Source organism: Sapajus apella, unplaced genomic scaffold, assembly GCF_009761245.1.
Source record: "Sapajus apella isolate SASKATOON/1434 unplaced genomic scaffold, GSC_monkey_1.0 scaffold13, whole genome shotgun sequence".
Classification (NCBI taxonomy): Eukaryota; Metazoa; Chordata; class Mammalia; order Primates; family Cebidae; genus Sapajus; species Sapajus apella.
The window spans coordinates 930,596-943,095 of NW_022436953.1; the positions used below are offsets into that span (position 1 = coordinate 930,596).

The 12,500-nt window shown below is 39.5% G+C and overlaps 1 protein-coding gene across 3 annotated transcripts in view; it reads right to left on the bottom strand.

Annotated features, from left to right (window-relative positions):
* The window catches only part of ARHGAP19 (Rho GTPase activating protein 19), a 74,528-nt gene that overhangs the window by 30,381 nt on the left and 31,647 nt on the right, over window positions 1-12,500 (bottom strand). For all 3 annotated transcript variants that reach the window (XM_032281176.1, XM_032281174.1, XM_032281175.1), the window contains exons 5-6: window positions 11,683-11,909; window positions 8,482-8,568 (exon numbers count right to left, since the gene is read on the bottom strand). In XM_032281176.1, the coding sequence (XP_032137067.1) occupies window positions 8,482-8,568; window positions 11,683-11,909 (314 nt within the window). The remainder of the gene's footprint in view (window positions 1-8,481; window positions 8,569-11,682; window positions 11,910-12,500) is intronic.

Here is a 12,500-nt window from a genome sequence, read left to right on the forward strand (position 1 = left end):
CCCAGCTACTCAGGAGGCTGAGGCAGGAGAATTGCCTGAGCCCAGGAGGCAGAGGTTGCGGTGAGCTGAGATTGGGCCATTGCACTCCATCCTGGGTAACAAGAGCGAAACTCCGTCTCAAAAAAAAAAAAAAAAAAAATCAAACATGGCATGTATATTCTCAAATAAGCCAAAGACAAAAATAAAGACACTTGTAGGAATGTTTATATCTGACAAAACCACCCCCTCAAATCCTTACAAATTACAAGTGGTGTCCAGATCACATTTTAAAATCACAGTGTAGAAAATATCATTGAACATCTGTAATCTCAGCACTTTGGGAGGCAGAAGCAAAAGGATTGCTTCACCCCAGGAGTTCGAGACCAGCCTGGGCAACACAGGGAGACCCCCATGTCTACAAAAAATTACAAAAAAATGGCCAGGCACAGTGGCTCACGTCTATAATCTCAGCACTTTGAGAGGCCAAGGTGGGCAGATCACCTGAAGTCAGGAGTTCGAGACCAGCCTGCCCAACCTGGTGAAATCGAGTCTCTACTAAAAATACAAAATTAGCCAGGCATGGTGGTGTATGCCTGCAATCCCAGCTACCTGGGAGGCTGAGGCAGGAGAATTGCTTGAACCCGGGAGACAGGGGTTGCAGTGAGCCAAGATCACACCACTGCACTCCAGGCTGTGCAACAAGAGCGAAACTCTATCTCAAAAAAAAAAAAAAAAATTAGCCGGGCATGGCAGTGCATGCCTGTAGTTTCAGCTACTCAGGAGGCTGAGGTGGGAGAATCACTTGAGTCCAGAAGTTCAATGCTGCAGTGAGCCATATTCATACCACTGCACTCCAGCCTGGGCAACAGAGCAAGACCTTGTCTCAAAAAAAAGAAAGAAAGAAAATACCATTTAGAATCACTATGGAGTAGAATCCTGTGACAACTACCCTGATACTGTCTTAGTAGATGCACAAAATAATACAACTACCATAGAGGAAAACTGGGTAGGTAACATCTAATAAAATTGCAATTGCATTTACCCTTTCACACAGAAACCTCACTTCTGGTTACATATCCTGATTATGTAACTCCAGAAATGCAAAACACACTTGTAAAAAATTAATCAAAAAATTGGATACAACCTATATGTTCTTTAATAGGGAACTGGTTGAATCAACTTTCATACATTCATACAATACAGTGCTATGAAGAAAGGAAGGCAGAAGAGGCAGGGAGGTAAAGAAAGGAAGGAAAAAGGAAAGAAAGAAAGGAAAGGAAGGGAGGGAGAGAAAAAGGACGAAGGGAAGGAAGAAACAATGAACTGATATGCGGGGATTTCTAGGATCTACTGTTGAGTGAGAAAAGTAAGTAAACATTTATTTGTGTAAGAAAAGTAGGGAAATAGGAATATATACAGAAATATACATTTACTTGTTTTTATAAAAAGAAACACTTATTCTCTGAATAGGTGATAAATTTAAAAAAAACAAAACACTAAGAGGATAAACCAGAAAACAATGAAAATGATTAGGGAAAGAACTGAGATTTCTCTAAGTATACCTTTTAATGTGTTTTTGACTTTTGAACCATGTTTACACTACAGATTTAAAACATAAAATTAAATCCAAAAGAAAAAAAAAAGGCAAGCCCTAAAACGGAACACCAACAGGAAAAAAAAAAAAATCTGTATATCAAACTGACAATGTGAGCACAGAGAAAGAAATTATCTCATATAAATTTTGAAAACTGTATTCTGAGCCAGGCACGGTGGCTCACACCTGTAATTCCACCACTTTGGAAGGCTGAGGCTGGCAGATCACCTGAAGTTGGGAGTTCGAGACCAGCCTGACCAACATGGAGAAACCCGGTCTTACTAAAAATACAAAAATAGCTGACACATGCCTGTAATCCCAACTACTCGGGAGGCTGGAGCAGGAGAATCACTTGAACCCAGGAGGCAGAGGTTGTGGTGAGCTAAAATCGTCCAATTGCATTCTAGTCTGGGCAACAAGAAAGAAACTCCGTCTCCAAAAAAAGAAAAGAAAACTGTATTCTGACTGTATATCCTTAGTGGGATATATTCAAGAAAAAAGGAATTAGGGCCGGGCGCGGTGGCTCAAGCCTGTAATCCCAGCACTTTGGGAGGCCGAGGCGGGTGGACCACGAGGTCAAGAGATCGAGACCATCCTGGTCAACATGGTGAAACCCCGTCTCTACTAAAAATACAAAAAATTAGCTGGGCATGGTGGTGCGTGCCTGTAATCCCAGCTACTCAGGAGGCTGAGGCAGGAGAATTGCCTGAACCCAGGAGGCGGAGGTTGCAGTGAGCCGAGATCGCGCCATTGCACTCCAGCCTGGGTACAAGAGCGAGACTCCGTCTCAAAAAAAAAAAAAAAAAAAAAGAAAAAAGGAATTGAAGAATATCTTAAACTTCAATAAGCAAATTTACATAGGTTTACTGTTAGTAGTAACAGTGTATTATTTTGAAATTAATTTAAGTATATTGTAGGACAGAGTAAATAATATATACAAATGCCATTAAAATCTAAAATTTGGCTGGGCACAGAGGATCATGCCTGTAATTCCAGCACTTTAGGATGCCAAAGTGGGTGGATCACTTAAGCCTAGGAGTTTGAGACCAGCCTGGGCAATATGGTAAAACCCCATCTCTACAAAAAATACAAAAATTAGCCAGGTGTGGTGGCGCTCACCTGTGGACCCAGCTACTCAAGAAGCTGAGGTGGGGGGATCGATTGGTCCCAGGAGGCAGAGGCCACTGTGAGCCCGGATTGTGCTACTGCACTCCAGCCTGGGTGATGGAACAAAACTCTCCAAAAAAAAAAAAAAGAAAGAAAAATTGAAATTTACAGTATAAGAAAAAAAGAAATACAAAATACAAATACAAAATGAAAGAAGCCAAGAAAAAGCTCTATAGTATTAAATCTGAATTGGTGGTATTAATATGAACTTACAATTGCTTTAAAATTTTTTTTAATCTATTTCTTTGCCCTCAAGGAGCCTAGAAGCAATGACACACCAGAAACAATGAGTATTCCTAGTGTAACTCAGAAACCAAGGTTCCCTGGAGAAAGAATTACTCCAGATCTAGGCCAGCATGAGTACAAAGCGAGCTGGGAACATTTTATACCAGAAAGGAAACACTCAAAGACAATATAGTCCTGTCAAAAAGATGCAGAAGCCGCTTAACAAGGGCTATCACTGGCCAAATCTGGGATGATTTAAATATCAATTTCGTTTGTTTGTTTGTTTGTGACAGGGTCTCACTCTGTCACCCAGGCTGGAGTGCAGTGGCACAATCTGGGCTCAGTGCAGCCTCTGCCTCCTGCGCTCAAGCCATCCTACCACCTCAGCCTCCGAGTGGCTGGGACCACAGGACCATGCTGTCATACCCAGCTAATCTTTTGTATTTTTGACAGAGATGGGGTTTCACCAACATTGCCCAGGCAAATATCAACATTAAAAACAAAACTAACACTTTGAAAAAATTAAAATCCGTGAGTTTATATTAATATTCATTTTTAAAGAGAGGGAGAGAATGAGACAAAGAAAAGCTATTATCCAGAGAAGAAAGTCAGCTAATAAAGGCTGAATGACAAAATTAGAAAATTGTTGTTTTTAACACCCAATGTAATTATAGATTCCAGCAGGATTATCAATGGATGCTAAAACCATTATTAGGTAATCACTCCACAGGTTATTTACTAATTGCAAAGGGGAAAAAAAAATGTACCTTTATAACTGAAAGATCTGGCAGTTAGCAAAATTACCGTCATGAAGAGTGAGAAAATGGAACAATCTGTGCCTCCTCATGTGAGGCAATGGGATACACACAAACTTCACCTATGAAGTATCTTTGCCAAAAATGCTTCATCTGAATCTAATTAAGACTCTAGACCTAGCTTCTAGTTTACAGGAACTACATGGAAGGTGATACAAGCACACATTAAATAACTTGAGAAAACAATAATTTAGAATGTGGACATTCTACAACACAGTTAACTTGATGCTTCAACAAATCAATGACATGAAGAAAAAGCATGAGTGTGCAGATTAAAAGTGTCATAATAATCAAAAGCAGCACAGAAACTTTGATTGGCACATGTTGAAAAAAAGTATGAAATACATTCTTAGGACAGCTGGGGAATTTGAATATGTACTGAACGTTAGATGATACGAAATTCTTATTAGTTTCTTAGATGTGATAAGAGTATTATGGTTCTTAAGAGAATATTTTTATTATTAGGATATGCAAACTTAAGTACTTAGGAAGAAAGTATGGTGTCTGCAATTACTTTTAGTGATTCAGCCAAAAAAATTTGAACATATATAGAGAGCGATAAAGCTAATATGGCAAAATGATAACATTTGTTGGCAGGTGAGGGGAGGGGAGGAACAAAAAAAATCACCATCCCCAAAGATACGATGAGCTAAAAGAACATCCAGAAAGGGAGCCAGGCTTAGACAAATAGGCTTACATGAAAATCTGAGGTCTTAAGCATTTTACAATACATAGAGAAACAACAAAAGGACTGCTCAAGTAAAATGGAAATTGGCCTTAACTGTGTATACATGACAAATCCCTAGGAAAAGATGCGGTGTTGGGAGAGATAAAACCAGACTGAGTCAGATGGGCTGATAAAAGTAGAGGACAAAAGTAGTAATAGGAAGAATTTTAGGAAAAATGATAAAGCAGGAACATAGCAAGACTTCACCTCTACAAAAAATTAAAACCTAGCCAGGTGTGGTGGCATGCGCTTGTGGTCCAAGCTACTCAGGTGGCTCAGTAGGAGGATCACTTGAGCCCAGTGAGCTGTGATCATACCACCACATTCCAGCCTGGGTAAGACTCTTGTCTCAAAAAAAAAATAAAAAATTATAGATGCTGATGAGGATGTGAAGAAAAGGGAACTCTTATACACTGTTGGTGGGAATGTAAATTAGTATAGCCATTATGGAAAGCAGTACGAAAATTTCTCAAAAAATTAAAAATAGAACTACCATAAAATATAGCAATCCCACTACTGGATATTTATTCAAAGGGAAGAAAATCAGTTTTCAAAGGAATACCTGTATCCCCATGTTTACTGCAGCACTATCCACAATAGCAAAGATATGGAATCAATGGTTGAATGATAAAGAAAATGTGATGTATATACACAATGAAACACTATTCTGCCATAAAAAAGAATGAAATCCTGTCATTTGCAGCAACATGGATGGAACTGGAGGTTATTATGTTAAGTGAAATAAACCAGGCACAGAAAGACAAATATCACATGTTCTCACTCATATGTGGGTGCTAAAAGTGGATCTCAGGCAAGGAGTGGTGGCTCACGCCTATAATCCCAGTACTTTGGAAGGCCAAGGTGGGCGGATCATTTGAGGTCAGGGGTTCAAGACTACCCTGGCCAACATGGTGAAACCCTGTTTCTACCAAAAATACAAAAATTAGTCCAGGGTAGTGACACATGCCTGTAATCCCAGCTAGTCAAGACGCTAAGGCAGGAGAATTGCTTGAACCCGGGAGACGGAGACTGCAGTAAGCCGAGATCTCACCACTGCACTCCAGCCTGGATAACAAGAATAAAAACTCTATCTGAAAAAAAAAAGAATGGATCTCATGGTGAGGGAAAAAAAGAAAAGAAAAAGAAATTGATCTCATGGAGGTAGGGAGTAGAAAAATAGTTACCAGATGCTGGGATAAGTGTTAGGCGTGAGGGTAAAGAGCGGTTGGTCAATGGGTACAAATATATAGTGAGATAGGAGAAATACATCTCTAACACTCAATAGCAAAGCAAGGTAACTATAGCTAACAACAACGTATGGTATATTTCAAAATAACTAGAAGAGGGGACTTGAAATGTTCCCAACACATAGAAATGACAACTATTCAAGGTGATGGGTATTCTACATACCCTGTGATCATTGCACATTTAATGCGGGTAACAAATATCACATGTACCCCATAAATATGTACAAATATAATATGTCAATAAAAGTTGGCCAAACAATCATATGCTGAGGTTGCTAAGATCCTCTATAAGAATAAATCCTCTATCTGTGAAATTGTGAAGAAGAAAAAAGAAATCCATACATAGTATACATACAGGATTTGGTACTAGCCACAGTTTCGGGCATGTACTTGGGGCTTGGAAACATCCCCCATGGATAAGAGGGAACTACCGTATAATGAAAATTATAAAATACTGCTGAAAGGAATTAGAGAAAACATAAATAAATGAAAAGAAATCCCATGTTCATTATTGGATAAGATTGCTAAGATGTCAATACTACTCAAGGCAATCTACGAATTCAACCTATCAACCTTAGAAAAACATCAAAATCTCAATGAATTCTTTTGCAGCAGAGATAGAAAATCCATCCTAAAATTCATATGGAATCTCAAGGCATCCTGAATAGCCAAAACAATGTTAAAAATGAAGAACCAACTTGGAGGACTCAAACTTGCTGATTTCAAAATTTACTACAACACTACTAATCACAACAGCAAGGTATTGGTATAAAGTCAGATAAGTAGACCAATGGAATAGACTAGAAAGCTAGAAATAAACCCTCACATATATATTCAAATGTTTTTCAATAAGAGGACCAAGACCAAAGGAGAAAGGACAGTTTCTTCAACAAATGGTGCTGGGAAAACCATCTAACCACATGCAAAAGAATGAGGTTGGACCCTTAACCTAACACCAGAAACAAAAATTAACTCAAAATAGGTCAAAGACATAAATGCAAGACCTAACACTATAAAACTTTTGGAAGAAAACATAAAGCAAAAGCTTCATGACAATGGATTTGGCAGTGATTTCTTGGATATGACACCAAAGGCACAAGCAACAAGAGAAAAAATAGACAAATTAGGCTTCAAGAAAATTTTTTTAATTTACACATCAAAACACACTATCAACAGAGTAAAAAGGTAACCCATAGAATAGGAGAACATATTTGTCCATACAGCTAATAAAAGATGGTATCTGTAATATAAAGAGATGTCCATCAACTGATGAACAGATAAGCAAAATGTGGTATATACACACAGTGGAATACTACGCAACCTTAAAAAGGAAGGAAATCCTGTCACATGCTACTGTGTGGATCAACCTTGAGCACATTATGCTAAGTATAAATAAGGCAGGCACAGAAAGACAAATATTATATGAGTCCACTTACATGAGGTACCTAGAATAGTTAAATTCATAGAAACAGAAAGTGGAATGGTGGTTGCCAAGGCTGGGAGGAGGGTTACGGGCAGTTGCTACTTAATGGGTATAGAGCTTCAATTTTATAAGATGAAAAGAGTTCTGGAAATGGATGGTGATAATGGTTGCACAACAATGTGAATGTACTTAATGCCACAGAACTATACACTTAAAAATGGCTAAGATGGTAAATTTTAAATTATTTTACTGCAAGAAAAAAAGAAACCAGAACTGGATGATCTTGGAAACTTTCAGCCTCTCCAGATGGCAAAAGATGCTAAAATTGCCACACGCCTGTAATCCCAGCACTTTGGGAGGCTGAGGCAGGAGGACTGATAAATGAAATGTTTCAAGACCAGCCTGGGCAACATGGTGAAACCCTGTCTCTACAAAAAATACAAAAATCAGCCAGACATGACAGCACACACCTGTGGTTCCAGCTACTGGGGAGGCCGAGGTGGGAGGATCACCTGAGCCCAGGAGGTTGAGGCTACAGCTAGCCAAGATTGCACCACTGCACTCCAGCCTGTGCGACAGTGAGACCTTTTCTCAAAAATAATAATAATAAATTCTAAAATTAAGAGATTCACTATCAGTAACTATACACGAAAGAAAAGGTCAAGGATGTGACTGTGCTACATTTTGCTTAGAAACATCAAAAGGTCACAGTATTCAGTCATACAAAGGGCCCTTTCAGGAGAGTAAGAGCATACCTCACAGATCCTCTCAAATCAGAAAGCCTCTAGGAAGCTTAAAGGTACTGTCCCTAAGGTTTCTCAGCAGGTGATCAAGGTAGGGAAAGATTTATCTTCAAAAGATTTGTACATGTGGCCTTTGTCTAATGGATGAATTCCACTGAAATCCACAGAAGACCTACAAAGTTCTTAAGAAAATATGTTAGTAGAAACACGGCCTGTTTGGATTGAAAGGGCCAAAGAGTACAAAATGATCCCCAAAATTCTACTGGCAGTATGCGTACAGGATAAAACGACTCAGCTGCCACATGAGCTGCCTTTGTGAAAAAGGAAGAAAGGCTCCGAGAGTGAGGCCAGTTACCCAGAGGACCCAGTCCTACTCAGCCGCCTATTTCTATTCCTCTCCACCGTAGCAGTTGTTCCCTGGGGTTTTGCTACTGTCCATTCTGGTTTGCAATTCCATTCAGGACCTTTTTCTTATTTAGTCATCTTTATAGCCCCACTTAGGATCCCACCTTGCTCCTTTTTCTTTGTCCTGTTACCAACCAAATGCCATTCCTTACCTACCTTAAAAAGTTTCTGGGAGTGTTTAATCATAAAAGCCATCCCACTGTTTAACTTTGTGATATTTTCCTGAAGGTCATTTGCAGTGACCTATTCAGAGAAAAAGAAACCAAACAATGGGCATTAAGAGCTGGAAAGTAGTATTTACCAATATACTTACTCTTTCTTTCTTTTTTTTTTTTTTTAAGGTGGGGTTTCACCATGATGGCCAGGCTGGTCTTGAACTCCTGACCTCAGGTGATCCACCCACCTTGGCCTCCCAAAGTGCTAAGATTATAGGTGTGAGCCGCAGTACCCGGCCCACTTACTCTTTCAAATGTATGAAGTTTCTATCCCTAACAAAGCTGCCTCTGATACCATGCTTAATTCTGGAAAGACTTTTTGGTTCAGCAAGATATAACATAATCTAGAACAATAAATATGTCCCTAAAGTGATGAGGAAATCCTTGAAAACCAATTTTCATTTCCTAATTCTGCTTAAAAATTAGACATGTAAGCAAAACTGGCAAAGAAAATCTAGTCTCGGATTCAAAATGAGCAGAAAGGACAGAATCTGTTCCACCATCAAGGACAGCACTGCCACTTTAGAAAACTAGAGTTTCTCCAAAGACAAAAGAGAACTGTCACTACCTATACCAAAGGTGACATCTGTTTCTTTTTTTTTTTTGAGATGGAGTCTCACTTGGTCCCAGGCTGGAATGCAGTGGCACGATCTTGGACCACTGCATCCTCTGCCTCCCGGGTTCAAGCGATTCTCCTGCCTCAACCTCCCGAGTTGCTGGGATTACAGGTGCACATGACCACACCTGCCTAATTTTTGTATTTTTAGTAGAGTCGAGGTTTTACCATGTTGGCTTGTCTCAAACTCCTGACCTCGTGATCCACCCACCTCAGCCTCCCAAAGTGCTGGGATCACAAGCGTGAGCCACCGCACCCAGCCTGACATCTGTTTCTTAAAAACACATCAAAATTGTCATTGATTCCCTTCTTTTGTTTCTCCTGTCTTTTTTTAAGTACTTCAGTATCGCTATTATCCAAAACCCCTGATTTTTAACATGTATCTTTGTTACTTTATCTCTTTGCTTTTAAATATTCTTTTTTTTTTTTTTTTTAGAGATAGGGTCTTGCTTTGTCACCCAGGTTGGAGTACAGTGGTGCAATCTTAACTCACTGTAGCCACAAGCTCCTTGGCTCAAGCGATCCTCCCACCTCAGACTCCCAAGTAGCTAGCACTATAGGCATGTGCCATCACATCCAGCATATTTTTCCTTTCCTTTTGTAGAGATAAGGTCTCAAGGTCTTGCTGTGTTGCCCAGGCTGGTCTCAACATCCTGGCCTCAAGCAATTCTCCTACCTCAGCCTCCCAAAGTGCTGGGATTACAGGTAAGCCACCACTTCTTTTTATAACCACAGTTTACTCATTGCTTTTCTACAGTCGTGGTTAGCTCATTCTAAAATTCCTTCATTATAAGGCTTGATCTCCTTAACATGGACAAATGTTAATGTGTCCTCTGCTCCCCTACTCACCCCCAGAGGCTCTTCCTGGTCCAGAACTTATTTATTTTTACACTAGTTATTTGTTAAGTAAAATGTTTCACACAATCTCTCTCCTTTACCTTCTTTTTCTCATTTCTTAAAATCTCAAAAATTTTTTATGAATTACTATAACCTATTTCTGTTATCTTCCCAACAACCTTGTGGGGTAAGCAGTAAAGCTATTACAGAAAGTCCTCACTTGAGGCATTAATAAGTTCTTGGAAAGTCTAAGTTTAAATGAACCAACATATAGCAGGTCCTCAAATAACATCATTTTCTTCAACGATGTTATATCTTTTCATTATAACATTGATGAGAAAAATGATTTGTTTTGTTCTAAGTCATTTTGATTAAAGTTGTAGTTTCCAAGAACCTATCAACGATGTTAATAGGTTAAAGACTTACTGTATTATGCCCAGTTACAGACAAGAAGCCTACACACAGAAAAGGTAAAAGACTAGACAAACAAAAAATGGCTTGTAGGCAGTTGCTTTAAAAAAGAAAGTAAAAGGCCAGGCGTGATGGCTCATGCCTGTAATCCCAGCACTTTGGGAGGCAGAGGCAGGTGGATCACCTGAGATCAGGAGTTTGAGACCAGCCTAGCCAACATAGTGAAACCCCATCTCTACCTAAAAATACAAAAATACAAATATTAGCCAGGCATAGTGGCACACGCCTATAGTCCCTGATAGTTAGGAGGCTGAGGCAGGAGAATTGTTTGAACCTGGGAGGCAGAGGTTGCAGTGAGCCGAGATTGCACTACTGCACTCCAGCCTGAGCAACAGAGTAAGACTTAGTCTCAAAAAAAAAAAAAAAAAGAGAGAGAGAAAAGACATAGGTAACGTTGCTGGTATGTGGCTTCGAATCCACCTACCCTGGTTCACAACTCAGATTATAAATGGGCAGGAATATGATCTATGTACTCCCAGGTCAACAATTTGTTTAAAAGACTTTAGATGAGGCTGCAGTGAGCAGTGATTGTGTTACTCCCCTCCAGCCTGGGCAACAGAATGAGACCCTGTCTCAAAAAACAACAGAAAAAAATACTTCAAAGAATTTTATTTCTCTGTGTTTTTATCCGTCAGACATTAAAAAAAGAGAGAGTGAATTTATTTCTCATGTAAGTCACTGAGAAGACCATGGTCTCCATAATAAGAATAAAGTTCAGCTTTATCCAAAGAGACTACATATCTATAGGAAATAGAAAAGTTAGGACAAGACAGGATTGTTCTAAGTGCCATCTCATCTATAAATCTATAAGCTTGGTGACATTATCCCACAAGATCATACAGCTCCATCCTAATTTTATACTATTCGATCTTCAGAAACGAATGTGATTTCCCAAGAAGCCTTTCTTGTTAAGAAGTATTACCATACTGACCAGCCAAAATGAGTATTCTTGTTTATTCAGCAGCTATAATTTCCCACTAAGAGTTGCCACTAATACCATCCCATACAGGTTTACCAGAGATTGATTTATAAGCGAAGTTAACAGGAATTGGCCCTCTCAGGTCTGATGACTCTCAATGAACTAATAAAGTAACTTCCCAACCTCATAAAGCTGAAGGCTAGACCTTGGCCCCTTGATAATCTCACCATGTTATAGCCACAGAATAAGGCCCAGCCCAAGAAAATCAAGCAATCTTTACTCTTCCTGTCAACACTCACATTTTTTGGCCACAGGACATGGGGTGCAAACATAAGGGCAAGGTTATAGGCTGACATCTTATTCTTGTCTTGTTTCTTTGCTGTCTGGTATAGGAGATCAAGCAATAACTTCAGCAAATTCCGATTGGGAGGAGGGAGAATGAGGAAGAGTAACTGGAGAGCCTCAATTTGCCGGTCCTTGTCTGGTATATTGGTTTTGTTTCCTTTATCATCAAACTGCATCAAATCTTGAGGACGAAAGAGAATTTGCAAAACAGGGAGAAAATATCAGCAAGAAAAATCAATGCTATCACCACTATCCTCCCCTCAATTCCCATTTAAGAAAGGAGAAAAAAGGTTCAGGCAGAAACACAATTCAAAGATTACAGTAAAACATAACAAAATAATGTCAATACAATTCAACAATAAAAAGGCCAAAAAATTTTGTTAAGGTGTACAGGATTTGAATAGACATTCTTTCAAAGAAGGTATACAAGTGGCCAATAACGCTTTGTATGCTCAGTATCATTAGCCATCAAGAAACTATAAATCAAGCCGGGCGCGGTGGCTCACGCCTGTAATCCCAGCACTTTGGGAGGCTGAGGTGGGTGGATCGCCTGAGGTTAGGAATTTGAGACCAGCCTGACCAATATGGTGAAAACCCATCTCAAAAAAGAAAGAAACTATAAATCAAAACCACAATGACATACTACTTCATACCCACTACGATGGCTATAACTACAAACAGAGTGACAATAAAAAATGCCGGCAAGGCCGGGCGCGGTGGCTCACGCCTGTAATCCCAGCACTTTGGGAGGCCAAGGCGGGTGGATCACGAG